General features: G+C 43.2%; 2 protein-coding genes across 3 annotated transcripts in view; one reads left to right on the forward strand and one right to left on the reverse strand.

Moving 5' to 3' along the window:
* LOC128753725 (tyrosine-protein phosphatase non-receptor type 9-like) overlaps positions 1–7,790 on the forward strand; it is a 9,830-nt gene extending 2,040 nt beyond the window's left edge. Inside the window, exons 2-13 of one of the 2 annotated variants that reach the window (XM_053855742.1) lie at positions 212–249; positions 1,139–1,228; positions 1,306–1,430; positions 3,165–3,270; positions 3,354–3,464; positions 3,535–4,364; positions 4,474–4,570; positions 4,670–4,739; positions 4,805–4,883; positions 4,958–5,108; positions 5,186–5,393; positions 5,461–7,790. In XM_053855742.1, coding sequence (XP_053711717.1) covers positions 247–249; positions 1,139–1,228; positions 1,306–1,430; positions 3,165–3,270; positions 3,354–3,464; positions 3,535–4,364; positions 4,474–4,570; positions 4,670–4,739; positions 4,805–4,883; positions 4,958–5,108; positions 5,186–5,393; positions 5,461–5,684 — 2,094 coding nt within the window. In that variant the 5' untranslated portion in view covers positions 212–246 and the 3' untranslated portion in view covers positions 5,685–7,790. The remainder of the gene's footprint in view (positions 1–211; positions 250–1,138; positions 1,229–1,305; positions 1,431–3,164; positions 3,271–3,353; positions 3,465–3,534; positions 4,365–4,473; positions 4,571–4,669; positions 4,740–4,804; positions 4,884–4,957; positions 5,109–5,185; positions 5,394–5,460) is intronic. The other variant, XM_053855741.1, reaches the window with a different exon arrangement.
* A 751-nt stretch (positions 7,791–8,541) lies between these two features.
* On the reverse strand, positions 8,542–14,710 carry LOC128753577 (thrombospondin type-1 domain-containing protein 4-like). Its single transcript, XM_053855359.1, has 14 exons — positions 14,632–14,710; positions 13,780–14,009; positions 12,789–12,918; positions 12,533–12,708; positions 12,360–12,468; positions 11,589–11,616; positions 11,477–11,535; positions 11,243–11,372; positions 10,830–11,052; positions 10,402–10,575; positions 9,943–10,116; positions 9,700–9,879; positions 8,847–8,991; positions 8,542–8,696 (listed from the first exon to the last, which is right to left on the reverse strand). The coding sequence occupies exons 1-14, from the start codon at positions 14,708–14,710 to the stop codon at positions 8,542–8,544; spliced, it is 1,992 nt and encodes a 663-aa protein (XP_053711334.1).
* Positions 14,711–15,022: the final 312 nt, after the last annotated feature.

Raw genomic sequence — 15,022 nt, forward strand, 5'->3', positions numbered from 1 at the left:
AGACCCACATGCTGAGGGCAAAAGTAAAGAAGAGCTTCAACACGAGTGCTGGTGTTACCTAAATCAGGATATATTGAAGTCAAAATGAATTGTCCCGAACCCCTCCTCCCGCTCCTGTTGTCATTAGTTTTTTAACCTTTTCCACGCTGATAATAGAGTAGTGTTCTTGTTCTTCTTAACATCTAATCTTCATGTATTTCTGAAATCGGAGCCAAGGAAGTTCCACATTATCGCTGCCATCGTCACATGGTGAGGCTGTTATCAGCGTATTATCATTAGCGTCAGCTGCTTTTTAATGTTTAAACAATGATTAGCTTTGTTAACATATCTATTAATGATATACTCATTTCAAATATTGACATATGCATTTATGATGATTATAGTATTCTAAACATCAACAGTATGTATTTTTTCTGTTTTGCCTCCAAAAACCTTGATATCATTGATATAGTGGTTTGCACTTTTTAAGGCTGTAGCATATGCTGTCGTTCTGAGGTTTATTGAGTCGTAATAGAATCCATAATCTGACAACAGCATGCCTGAAGTAAATGAAATGAAATGAAAACGCCCGCCATCTTGGTAATGTAAATGTTTCTAAGATGGAAACCCACTAGTCATTTGACCCGGTCTCTGTGAGGTTTCAGGTCGGGGCTATTAACACCCAGCAAAGGAAGGGTTCTTGCGGTTAATAGACTCAGTTAAATATTTCTCGGAATTATTGAGCCCTAGCTTCTGACAACAGCCAGCTGAGATCACTGCTATGTGACAGGAAGTGGCGTACATGCATCCAGTCTGTCTTCTCTGTAACTCTGGAAAGTCTTTTGTAGAAAAGCTAAACCAATTTACTGCAAAATCAGGATTGGCCATGACAGGAATTTTTTTTCAGATACAGATAAAGTAGAGCTACTATAACATTGTCGTTCTGAATCCGTGAATCTTGCTTGAAATTATAATTTTGTAGGTCCATGAGTGTGTATTAAATCCAATATTGCCATTTAAAACAATGTTGTGAATACGCTAGAAATCTCTTGTATGGTTTCGTAGGTGTGTTCCAAATGATTTCAGTGACCTTTTGATTCTCATTCTTGCTTGCTATGTCTTACTTGCTCCATTTTCGTCTTTGGTGGATGAACATCAGAACACAAGAATCAAAGAAGGGATCATCAATATCATCCCTGACGAGGAGCCGCTCCGCTCCGAGTTGCTGAGTGGGAAATTCACAGTCTTGGTAACTTCTGACCGACTGGTTCATTCCGTTCTGTTCACGAAGATTAACACAATTTGATCCGTGTGTCCAACATCCAGCCGGGGCGTGACACTAATGGTGCTGCTCTGGCTCTCTTCACTGCACGTCTGCATCGACCCGACGTCACCACTCATAAGGCCGTGCTGCAGGCCATCATCTATCAGCTGGACAAAGCTATCGAGAGGTTCTTATTTCATTACATTTATTTTATTTGGTGGGTGTTTTAGTCTACTTCCTTTTTTTCAGATATGTCAAGTGATAATAATGACCAATATGTCACGTGTGAAGCCTAACTCATCTACTCATGCTACTCTTTGATCAAAGCAACTCCTAAGCATTTGGGCATTCAGGTGGCCTCCACCCACTAGAAAACCAGGCATCTGCTGAAGCTCATGAAAAGAAAGTGGATAATGTGACCGTCAGGGGTGGATGGGAGAAGTGCACTATAGCTCTTCTTTGAGTTCCTGGTCAATGACTTGCATTACACTTTCTACACCTGCGATTTTAGCTTGTTGGGGGAACGCGTGAGTGTGACTGAGAGAAGAAACAAAAATTGATTGTTTTTTACTTTTTTTTACAAAGGTATTAACCAAACCATTTTAATGGTTGCAGGGTTGATCTGTTTTAATAAACGCCGCAGATGTGATAATCTCCTGGCAATTACAAGACCATGTTCATGTTGGTATGCAACACCACAATGACATGGAATTCTGTTTCATGTTAACCTTGTCTTGAGGTTGTTGCCAAGTGACCGTGGCAGGAAACAGTGGTATCAGATTAAAGCTACTGAAATGGCAAATAGAAAATTTGTGGTACTGCTTTGCAAATTATGTGCAAAAATGTGTAGCGAGAAAAAAGGGTTACCTCACGAAATGATACAAAAGACAAAACAAGGTCCATGGTACGATAGATTTAAAGAATATATTCATCAAATGAAGTGAACAAATTTGATCGAAAATGATATGACTCCATAAAAATGGGCACAGTGTAACTTTGTGTTTTGCTGTGCAAATAAAATAATGAAAACAAAATTTATTTTAATTAATTATTTTGTGGACATTAATGCCATGAAAAGTCTAGGCTCAAATTTAGTCAGGCTAAAGGTAAATAGCAAATTGGACGTCTGCACATAAATCTGGGCTCCATTTTAACACACAATACAATTTAAGACCTATAATCCAGGACAGTGGTGGCGTTTCCGTATTTACTATTTATTATTTCATCTGCTATATTTTTAAAAAAATGTTTAAATTCAAGAGTTACTCACTGCCCTACAAACTACACAGTAAAATACTCATTAAATGTGAATAATCCATTTTTAATGATAATTTATCATGAGTTTGGACAATTGATACATTTGCATACATTTTGGCTTCAACTCAAAGTCCAAGAGGCCATCAGAATAATTTAGAGTATTTTAGTACGAAAGAAATTACAGAGAAAGAGCTTTAAATTCCCAGAAAATCTGTAAAAGGGATTATTTACTGTCATTTAATTCCAGTTGTGGTCTCACAGACATCTATTCTAACACGACCGTTTCCAAAAACTGGTAGGAGAAACAGCTTGAAACTATGAAGGAAGCGAAACAGCAGATCAGCGCCTTGTGACTCGTCATGATTGTGACGAAAAAGCTAACTGCAGTGGAGAGTCCAACTCTCTGACAGTGACCTGGAACGAAACGCAGTGGAAGAGATCATGGAATTCTCTGCAACAGTGGTGTCAGCGTCAATGGTGAAAATAGGTGGATGCATTGTTAATGCAATGATGCAAAACATTGTCAGTATTAACCATGCAAAGTCAAAATGGAGCTATGGAATTTCTAGTGTTTTAGTTGCACCAACTTGAGTGTTTTTTATCGCAGCACCTTTTTTCCCCCAATTTCCTAAAATGACCATGAAGTCCCTGTGTTGCTCTTCAGTGTGCAGACTCAGAGGGACGGGCTCATATTCATCTACGATATGACCAACTCCAGCTATGGGAATTTTGACTACGAGCTCTGTGTCAAGATTCTAAATTTACTCAAGGTAAACGCCACAGTTTTCTGTGTTGATTTTTTTTCCATCACGCATGCAATAAATCTTTGTTCTCATTTTGCTTCTTTCATCAGGGGGCTTTCCCAGCTCGTTTAAAATGCGTATTTATTGTGTCATCACCTCTGTGGTTTCGGGCACCCTTTGCTGTTCTTCGCCTCTTTGTGCGTGAGAAGCTAAGAGAGCGGGTCGGTACATTTTTTGGTGACGTCAGCTTTTGCTAAATGTTCATACTATTAAACTCTTGCTCATCCGCAGGTTTGCACAGTGAAAGCTCATGAGCTACCCAATCACATCCCAGTGTCATCACTCCCTGAACACCTGGGAGGAACGTCCCAGTACAGCCACGTGGCATGGATCCAGTCGTGTGTGAATGTACACACAAACACAGTTCCTGGTGACACCCAAGTAGAGGACACTCATGATTGTGTTGGAAACCTTCTACGGTCCTACAGCTTAGAGTGCAGCAACAAAGATTCCAAAATCACCCATGCTCATATCAACACACATTTAGGCTCAGAAATGGCCGCTGCTAACTGCTATGATGATAGCAATGCTAACCACCACAACCACTGCGTTACAGTGGAGGAACGGACTCGAGGAAGTGCGGCCCAGCAGAGCCCATATTCTGGGGTGCACAAGTCCCTGGGAAATCACCAACATTGGAACGGTTCTGCCGGCACCAACATGAGTGTCAGCCCCAACGCCAATGTGAATGGTCGAGGTCGTCTAGCTCCTCCCCAGTCAGACACGCCTCCTGAGACCCCATATGCTCACAGTGGTGGGCAAGACAAAGATGGCAAAAGTAAGGAAGGAGATGATGAAGAGGATGGCGTGCCGCCCTTGCCACAGAAGGCCTTGCCCCGGCCGCCCCACCAAGCTTACTCCCAGTCACCGCCCCTGTCCTCCTCCTGGGGTCCTGAGGACGAAGACTGCTGCATGGAGCTGTCGGTTCACATGCCAGAGCAGGGAGGACTGTCGGTGCACGACCTAGTGGAGCACGTCAAGAGAAAGAAGAAAAAGGGCATCTATCAGGAATACGAGGAAATACGTAAGGAGCCGCCTGCAGGAACCTTCGATTACTCCAAGTAAGAGATTCTGTCAATGACTATATCCAATTCAGTCCTCCTGTTGTGTCCAAGACAGGTTCTTTGTGTCTTTGGTGGATGTGATAACACCCTTTTTGCATGTGTGCAGAAAACTTTCCAACCAGATAAAGAACCGGTACAGCGACGTTCTTTGTCTGGACCAGTCTCGTGTACGCCTCTGTCAGCTCTGTGATGACGAGGACGAGGTAAAACGCTAGATCTTGATATGGAGCTTTTCAGCTGAAGAAAGATCTTTCAAGTCTGGAGGTGGGTTTCATTTTTTCAGCCTCTTTTGTCGGTTTCAGACATCAGATTACATCAATGCCAGTTTCATGGACGGGTACAAGAGGAGCAATGCCTACATCGCCACTCAGGGTAAGAGATTTCACAACATATTTTGAAAAGAAATGTCTTAAACACTTTTTCTAAATGTTGTCCAGGTCCTTTGCCAAAAACATTTGCTGACTTTTGGCGCATGGTTTGGGAACAGATGGTACTAATTATAGTCATGACCACCAGGTAAGGGCAGCACTGTAGACCGTTCTGATGGTATTATTGCATCGGTGTGTTTATCAGCCGTGTCTGTGTGTCAGGGTGGTGGAGCGAGGTCGGGTCAAGTGTGGTCAGTACTGGCCTCTGGAAGAAGGCAGGACAGAACAGCATGGACACTTTTTGATCAGAAACACACACATTCAGGTGTTCCAGGACTTTAAACTCTCGTTTCTTGAGCTCTATAACACTCAAGTAAGTGAAGCCAGTTCCTCAGTCAGGTGGTTTGGCCTGTATGAATAACAGATGTCCCTGTCTCCTTCTTCACACAGTCTGGAGAGAAGCGGGATGTATGCCACTACCTCTATGTCAGCTGGCCAGACTTTGGCGTGCCCAAAAGCGCTTCAGCCATGCTAGACTTCCGTGAGCATGTCCTCCAAAGACGTGACGCTGCGGTTAAGAGTCTGGGTTCCAGTTGGACGGGCCCTGCTGGGGGCCCCCCTGTGATTGTACACTGCAGTGCGGGCATTGGCAGGACAGGTAAAAACACACAAGTCGTGGATTTCTGAAATGGTCTTGAACTCCTGAACTGTCTCTCTGCCCTCAGGTACTTTCTGTACACTGGACATTTGTCTGTCCCGGTTGGAAGACATTGGCACAGTAGACGTCTTTCAGACTGTGCGGCGAATGCGCACTCAGAGAGCTTTCAGCATCCAGACGTGGGATCAGTACTACTTCTGCTACACTGCCATCATCGAGTACGCTCAGCGCCACGGGAAATTAAGCCCGGTGCAGTGGTCTGACTCAGACTTGGAGACAGACAGTGAGTAAGGCTACAGTGGGGACACATTGTTGGAAAACAAAATGTATCGTGGAAAACAAATCAGGAGCCGTTTGTAACAGCCAGGGGATCTTTGAACAAGTTGATTGGTTCCTGAGGAATTTATGCAAGTTCCTGTCGCGGTTTGTCCTTGTGTAAAAGGACGCGACACATGGAGAAGTTAAGGGCTTCATCATAACAAAAGACATGGAGAACAAGTTGTCATGCCATTTTTTGGCCCCATTGAGTCGAGCAGTCTGCAGAGGCGTAGCCCGCCCAAAGCCCGTTCCGTTATCAACAGCGTTGTAGCATTTTACTCTTGACTTGCACAGGTAGAACAACAAACTCGAACCTCTCATTTTCAACCCTCTGAGCCTTCGGTCTTTTTTACATGGTAAACTATTCAACCCAAATTCATGTTTGATTGCGGCTCAAACGCATGGGTTAAGGGGCAGGATTTTAATCATTGAGTGTGTTGTCGGCGATCACAAGGATGAACATGGCAGTAGATCTGCGTGTGAGCCACTCAGTCTGTTTTTATTTTGCCATTTTAAGTGTGTTCCATGTCTGTGCGTATGTAGACTAACTCTTAAAAGCCAAAGTTGTTACTCTGAATGCTTGGATTTATTGTTAGCTGTGATATACCATAGACTAGTCCCTGTGTATATTCCTGTAACATACATTTATAAGTTTGGTGCATATTATTTTCTTGAACAGGAGTTAAGTTAAGACAGAGTTACGCAGCGTGAATAGCTATGAAATTAAAGGTCCGGTATTATGCTAAGGTGGTGCTTCAGCAGGGAGCGTGTCAGACTAGGTGAGGTGAGGTCCTCAAGTTCTCCTCCTCAGATGCTCAGAAGAGGACTGATTTGATCACCTGCAGCCTCTCAGCTCAACACTGCCAAGTAGTGCTGCTGAGTCATGTGGCAGACTGAGAGGTGAAAGAGGCCCCCATCTAAATGTGCCTGTGGTAGGAGGTGGATAATTGGACCCAAACGTATGTACAAGCCAAAGCCACGCTTGTGTATATTATGGGACCTTAGGCAAATCGACTGGATCCACTTCAAATATCCTGTTTACTGACTGGATGATCTGAAAGTTTGGCCTTAAGTCTCTTAAATGCCTCATTGCTCCCTCACTCACACACCTGGAACTGTCTCCTCTTCACCTTGATTTCTCTAGCTCTGAAGGCTCTGCGGCTTCAGATAATTGTGCCTTCAACTTCTTACTTGTTGTTTGACTGTCCCACAAAAATGGCCGCACAGAGGGTGAAAAGATTCTGCCAAACACAGGTGACTCCATTTGGCAAACGTTGGGAGAACTCTGGGACTTATAAGACTATATAAGAGTTATTATTTATCATTTGACCCGAGGAGGCAAGTCTGCTCAATATCAGTAACTAAGATTGCCTCTGGTCAGTTATCATTTAAAAAGCCTTTATTTTGTATACATTATCGTTATCATGCTATTTACATTTCTTTGTTACACTTTTACAACAGTGAAAATTGGTGAATGTTGGTACGATGCAACGAAAGAAAACAAACTTTGCTTTTTATAAGCTGAACAAATCAGATGGGAGTGAGATATATTTTTGTTGTCCACAGTCGACTTTGATGGAATATATCACTTGCTATGGTATTTTTAAAACTGACTTGTATAAATTGTTTGTGTTCATTTATATCGACCATCTTGTTTACAAAGAGTTACAATAATAATGTCTTAAAGTCTCACACCCAATGCTAGGAACAAAGTCACTATTATCATATATATATATATATATATATATATATATATATATATATATATATATATATATATATATATATATAAAAATGTCCTTGAATGTGTTTGGGATCATGTAACTGAGGCAGTTTTTGTTGTTCATGAATGTTGATACTTTCGTCCTCAATGCCAAAGTCACTGACTCACTATTTTTGTGCATCATACCCTCCCATTGAGCATGGACCTACTGTACTGGTGCAGCCTTGTATCTGTGGATGGTGGACTGGTGAATGTTTGGATGTACAGTTACAACACAGGAGAAAGTTTGTGAACAAAATTTGGTCCCAATGACAGTTTGGAATTTGTTGAAAGAAAAAAAACCATAAACACAACAAGTGGTGTTTTGTCTCCTTGTTCGTCCTGGTCCATATGAAAATGTTCTATTCCTCTTGTCAGTAGTTTCTCTCCTTGCTCCTGAATCAGTCACTATCATGACTTTGGGGACAAGAAGAATGATGGCACAAGTGAATGGAAGGTGCTATTACTCACTCTAGTTGGATGTATTGATTCATCAGAGCAGCCTCAAGACACATGCTTGCCTGACGTATACATCTGGTTGTCGGCCAGATATTGTAAATTATCATATGAACATTATAGATGAGTGTGTATAACCAATTTTGCAATGTTTACCTCTATAAAATGGTATTATTTTAAATAGAATAAAAGTAAGTGCCAATGCTGCTGAGCTTTTTTAAATTCTAGTAATTTCATTCCATATTCTTGCAAGTCATCTTGGGAAGTGCGCGTTCTAAATGCAGACAATTCCTTGAAAATAGATGCTGGTGTCTGTATCAGCTCAAAGCAAAGACTTCCTGTAGGCTATGTTGGTCTGGATTCAACTAAAATGTGATTTTATTCACAAGTGACATGTCTTGTTCCTTTGTCATATTTAATCAGACTATTCTAAAAGTAAGTAAATGCAAATTAGCAATCAGATTCAGAAAGTATCACAAATAAAAATGCTTTAATTTTGATGGGATAAATAATTTAGTTTTATGAGAATTTGGCTGAAAAATATTTATCGTTTCCGGATTTCAAATGCATCCAAGTAGCTTGATGTTTCTGTTTCGGTGGAACCTCCATGCATCACCTGCGGATGTGGTTTTTCTGCGAGGAGTAGGGGTAAGCTTTCTGGGCTTTGGCACAGGAGGCACAGCAAATGCTCCTGTAGTAGTTGTAAACACACAGTCGCGCCTGGACCACCACCACACAGTTGTGGTTCTGGTCACTGCAGGATGGAGCTGGGAAGAAGGAACGGGATGATGTCAACATTGACTATTTTGCTGGTCAGAGTCAAGCATTTTTATCCTCAGTGCAAAGTACATAGATATTCAGATAGATCTTTCTTAGAATTACTTATGCAGCAGTGGCACAAAAATAATCATACTTACTGATCTCTGCTTTACAAGGATGAGTGTTGCATTCTTCCCGATTGCCTGGTATTATGTTGGCGTCACAAAGGTCACTGGGGGCAAAGCTGTCCGTGAGACATCGCACCTCTCGGACCCGAAAACCTCCACCGCATGGAAGGGAACACTGGACGGGAGGGAGAAAACAGCGCCACAAAGCATCTGTCTTTTGTACTGCAAATGTTTGACATCGTAATTTTTGACTTCGTTTATCGGTTTGTATACATCATTCTATATTTGTTTATTTTCTTTAAAAAAAAATCATTAACCGTTGCCTCCAAAAATGTTATATGTAAAGCGTTTGACTGTCTGCACATTGACGCAAAAATGGACGAATGGCTCTCATTTTTCCTTTCATTTTGATGGCGTTCTGGTTTTCCCATCTGGATGCTCGTAGATTCCAAGCGGTTGGCGGCGGATCGGCGTCACTATGGCAACCCCAACGTTCCACGTTCTTGCTCGCTACGACAATGTGTCATGTGTGCCCGTGTGTCCCACACCGCTACTGCCACCTGCTGTCCAAATGAGCTCATTCTAATTCGAGTAGTGGTGCTCGATGCAATGGGGGATGCTAAAAAGCTACCTCATTGAATGGATAACATAATGGTAGCTCAATAATAGTCGGTGAAAATAAGTCTCATTCTTATTCGTAACACGAGGGAGATGGCTACAGGCACCTGTATTTATTATTATGACTGGCTTATTTATTGCGTTTGTGGATTAACAGTTCTTTGTTCCCCAGTGTTTCCATTCAGTGCATAGCAGATTCCCATGTCTTCCACTATTCTGAACCATCTTCAATCCCAAGGATCAGTCGCAGGTTCGGGGCACTGACCTCACTCCACTCTGTGACGTACCACTGGACCCCACACGGCTTCAACATGCAGGGCTGAACTGTAACCTCCTGCGGAAGATGTGAACATCTGGAATGGTCCACCACCTCCATAAGACTGTTGTTGTTAAGGATGCAAGCCAGAGTCCGCGTCTGCGTGCCATTCCCACACTCTGCAGAGCACTGAATGCCACACGTGTCAGACGATTGCTCAGAAACATGTATTTAAATTTGTAAAAATGCTACCTGACTCCAAGGCCCAGAGTACCACTCGAGACGCTTCTGACATGGACCTGAGTCACATGGCTTCTCTTCCAAGGGGCGCTCGCCGTCACAGCTGTCCAGCGGAAGATCACTCACATGATTCCTCAGACACACAGCTCTCCGGGTTTGTGCACCTTTGCCACACGTTGCTGAGCACTGAGAGAAGCAATAAAAACACACAGGCTTGCACATTTGTCTGAACCCCAGCTTCATCATTTTTGCAAGCCAAAACTTGAACCTGACGATTGGGATGGAAGATTAGCCTGGAGATCAGTCATCTTGAGCTATTGACTGTATAATATCAGATGTACGTGCATTCCCAAAATATAGATCTGTTGAACATGTTGCAACCCGCCTCTTAGAGTTTTGCTACTAATCCTCAGTTTCCCAGGAGCCGACACAGAATCCCACCCCATTCCTGCTTCATCCCACATCTGTTACCTTCTCACTCCAGAGCGAGGTGAACCAGCTCCGGGCACACGCACCCATGTCGCAGTTCTCAAGAGCGTCCGGTTTGAGGTTCATGTTGCACTCCTGGTCCTCCTCCACCTCGCCCTGGTTGCTCACACAGACCACCTGCCTGCTCCGCTGGCCCAGTCCACACGGCACTGAACACTAGTGAGAGATGGGAAAGCATTCACAGTGAGATGTGTTTTTGCATTTGATGCTCCTTTACATTTTTCAACCTTGGATGAAGGCTGTCCCTGTTACAGAGGAGAGACGGCCTCTGGGATCACTTAACTCCAGACACATTTACTCATTTCTATCACATGAAAAGTCTAGATACTAGTTTTAATTTTGGTGATAGCGACTATTTTCTGACTGTAAGCTATGACTGAAGCAGCTTGTGTGTGTGTGTCATCTCTCACTGCGCTCCACTCCGAGCGGATTTCCCACTGGCTGCAGATCTTCATCTGACAGGTAGATGAGGTAGCAGGTCGATCTGTTGTCCCACACAGTTCTGATTCCACAGTGACCGAGTTTTCGGTCCCATTTTTCTGGACGCTGGTGACCTGGCGGCAGATGACTTGTCGGAGCTGAGTTCCTGGTCCACACCTCTTGCTGCACTCAGACCACTCGCCAACATCCCAGCTGAGGCAACAGATACACATCATTAGAATTGTATTTTTCAAGGAAAATGACATACTTAAGGTAAGCGTAAATAAGCACTACAGCAGACATGAGGGTGCTGTTGAAGTGAAGACAGAGCTGAGCCAAGACAAGACAGAAATGCTTTGGGATTTAAAAGTGAATAGAGGCAACAGATTGGCGTGTTGCTCACTACGCTGGACAGGGCTCAGTGTTGCACACTTCCTCCTGGCTGGTTGGTTGTTGTCCAGCATCACAGAAGTGTGCACTGACGGTCATCATGGAGTCTTTGGCGACACACTGGAGAATCATTTGTCGCCAGCCTAGATGTACAAAAACACAGGGAAAATTTAAATATATATCATGTGTGTCCAATATTTTTGTCTGACTTGTCTATGCTGACTGAACATCAGGCATATCTCTTCACCTGTGCCACATGATGAGCTGCACTCCGTATATCCAGCCTTGATCCAGATGTAGGTGGGTAGGGGGGAGGGGACCACTTTCAGAGTCTCACTCAAGATCTCATTGCCATTCACTCCCTTGTCAACCGTGCATGCTGCAGTGCTGGCTTCAGGATAGCGCGATGCAAAAGAAAAGCAAGAGTTATATGTGTCCTGCAACAGGCTGCTGACTTTTCCAGGGTGTCCCGAGCCTTTCACTCCTAGGTCAGAATCAGCTTTATTGCCAGGGTCAGTGAGGATCCTACCAACTAGGATAAGGAGGACAGTGCACGACATATACAGGAAGTGTAGCCAACAACTATTCAGTCTTCCAAATCTCTGGATTCAGAATGTCAGGAACATGTAATCACTCATTCCCTCTTTCATTATTCACATTTCCCGAAGATGTCATTGAAATCTGTTAGCTATTTAGCAAGCTGTCAGATAAATGCCAACAGCCACGTAGCTTCCTTGGCAGAGGTGATAACAACCAAGAACCATGATGATCCAGATTCAATTCTGAAACCCAGAATCATATGACTAAAGAAAGATTCTTCTTAAATAAGTCAGATTTTGGCTGTGATTTATATTTTGGACACTGAAAGGAAGCGTGCTGGAGACAGCAACACCCATAATAGTTATGGTGTGAGGGACATTTAGCAAACGCTGGCACACATTGTTTTGGTACTAATGGAGAGGTGGAGTTTGTTGAGAGTGAGGTGAAGGGTAGAGTCCCATAGGTATTTGCTGCTGGGGTTTGCTTCTCATCACATGGTGAGAGGAAACTGGTGAGAATTACGCTGTATTAAAACAACTCACGATCATTTCTGTTTGTCACAGAGAGAGTTTATGCTTTGTGTGACTCACTTTGAGGAATTGCAGCAAAGGGTGTGGTGGTCTGTGGAGGTGGCCTGGTGGTCTTCAAAGGCATCAAGTACTCATAGTACACTCTGACACCTGGTTGCTGGTAGATCAACTGCAAACAAGAACAAAAATTCATGATGATGGACCCATGTTTGTAGATGAAGGCTGACACTCACATAAACATGCAAGTCGTCTGTCAGAGGTCCGGTAGCGCTGATGGATTCTCCAGTCCGAGAGCGGATTTCATTGGGTCGCCGGTAAGTGAACTGTGTGCCCAAAGCTGCGAAGATTCCCGGCTTGTCAATCACCCAGTTGCCATTGATGATGGAGTCACCAGTGTGCGTCTTCAAGGCTGAAGGGAAACAAAGTCACCTCTATCACGCAAACAGAACCGGTCTCAAAGAATGTGTCTTGTCGGGTTGATGTTGGTACCGATGTAGTTTCGTGTTTTGACTGCCTCCTTGATGCTAATGTTGCAGGCTCCTGCAGGAATCACTGTCACCTTGTGGTAGCCAACACGGAGGAACGTTCGGGAGAAGTTCCCCTTCAGCACGTCAAAACCCTTTGGACATAGGAACATACAGACATGAAATATGAATCAGGCTAAACTATGACATTATCAAGGAGCAGTTAATGAGGAGCACCACATTATGGTATGTGATGTCATCACCCAAACATGGCTTAGTCTTTGAGACAAGCATATGTTACTGGCAGGATCCACCAGGTAACCTCAGTTTTCAAAACTCTGCTGTTGTTTTCTGGCTGCGAGGAGCAATTGCAAGGGTGTGAGATGTGTTGTGTTTCACCAAAGTTAAAGGTACAGCATAACTTTACCTGGATGTGGAACCAAATAAATGAACCAAAATAAAGGATGAAGATGAAGATTAATACATGAAAGGGATATGTAACATTTTAGCAATTTAAAGCTCAAATATTGAATAGACATTTACTTATAGTAAAATCAAATGAAATATAAAAACAATGACAAGCAATACAGTGCGTCTCACTGTCCGTATAGTTTGAATGTATATGAAGTTGATCAGATTTCGACACGCTCTCTCTGCCATGAATGAAATATTTTGTGACCTCATTTGAGCTCAAGGCCTCACAAATAACACCACCACACATGTAAAGCTTTCAGAAATGTTTTCTCTCATTTTGGTGTTGTACTTCGATATGAACTTCTCATGAGAAAACTCTTGGTATTGTCTGATTCCATAGTTGTTCATTTAAAATGAAGTTCAGATTTCTCAGACGGCTTTTTTAATTCCATATGACCCACAGATGCAAAAGATAGTTATATCGACTTCCTGATTAAAACACAATGCTATTTGTGATCATCATGCTGATGTGTCCGGGTCAGTAAACATTATGCAAAATATTGAGAATATCATTGTCTTACCAGTGAAGAAGAAGAGCTCACCTTTGTCTCTGAGAGGAAAGCATTCGATGGAGGACAGAGACCACAAACGAGAAAGTGAGCGAGGCAGACGGAGACAAGCGGCTGCCACCATGCAGCCATGGTGTGAGTGAGGGGAGAGGAGACTGACACACACAGAGACAGCGCTTTGGTGGGGTCCTCCTCTGGGGTAGGCGTGAGTTGGAGGCTGGCTCCATAGAAAGTTGTGGTTACACCCACGTAGTACTGCGGGACTGTTGTGACAGGTTATGATTTATGTGTTTACAGTTGAATGTGAGCACCAAGTTCATGATCACAAGAGTCAGGTCACAAGCAGAAGAGTTTTATGAATGTAAAACGCACCAAAGGTTGTGGTGTCTTGCGTAAAATACATCATTTTTAATGGCTGACACCCAGAGGTCTGGCTCTGGGCAAACAATTTCAAATATTTAGACAATTGCTTGACACCATGTTTTCATTTTTGTAGCATTCAAGAATACAGTTGGAGACAATATAATATCTTGTAGGTGAAGCCAAAAATGTGTTTGAACACACTTGGAATTGAGCTGAGGTTAGTAATAATAAACAGAGAAGGCTCCATGGTTTATTTGATCAGAACCGCATTTTGCCGGTGCATAATTATTAATTTATTTTTTTTATTATTTGGTTTTGATAATCCAGAATGTAATTTCACAGACATTCTCTGGTGAATCGTTGTGAAACAGAAGATCAATTGGATCTAGTTTCTGTGATGCGAAGTCACACTACGGTGTTCTTCTCCTTCTCATCTTTGGGGTGTAATGTTTGGCTCAGTAAGTAGCACCCTCACATCCACGTTTTGAACATCCCCGCGCTCTTCTTCACACTGTCTTGTACAGTCTGGATCCCAGGCAGCTGGAAGACGCCGCTCCCCCGCAGTGAGGGTTTGGTAGTCACAGTGCGATGACACGGGCATCGGAGAGCGTCTGCGAGTCTGCAGGGGAAACTGGAGCTCTGTCCGAGTGAGGCGCTGCAAGGTCGGTTTCTAGTTAACATCCTCAGAGACGTCACGTCAGATTACATGTACGCATGGTGCAGTGTTTGGAGAACAACAGGACGAAAGATCAAGCAGAAAACTGCAGCAGCTATTATGATGTGATCATCGACACGGCTGCTTCCAACAGACCTCATTGTTGGGGAACTTCAGATTGCATTCTGCAGGACTGGCATGTCAAGCAGCACGACCATCTGTCAAACAAACTCCTGGCCTTTTGGCGACTTGTTTTGT

The sequence above is a fragment of the Synchiropus splendidus genome, chromosome 2 (genome assembly GCF_027744825.2).
Source record: "Synchiropus splendidus isolate RoL2022-P1 chromosome 2, RoL_Sspl_1.0, whole genome shotgun sequence".
NCBI lineage: Eukaryota > Metazoa > Chordata > Actinopteri > Syngnathiformes > Callionymidae > Synchiropus > Synchiropus splendidus.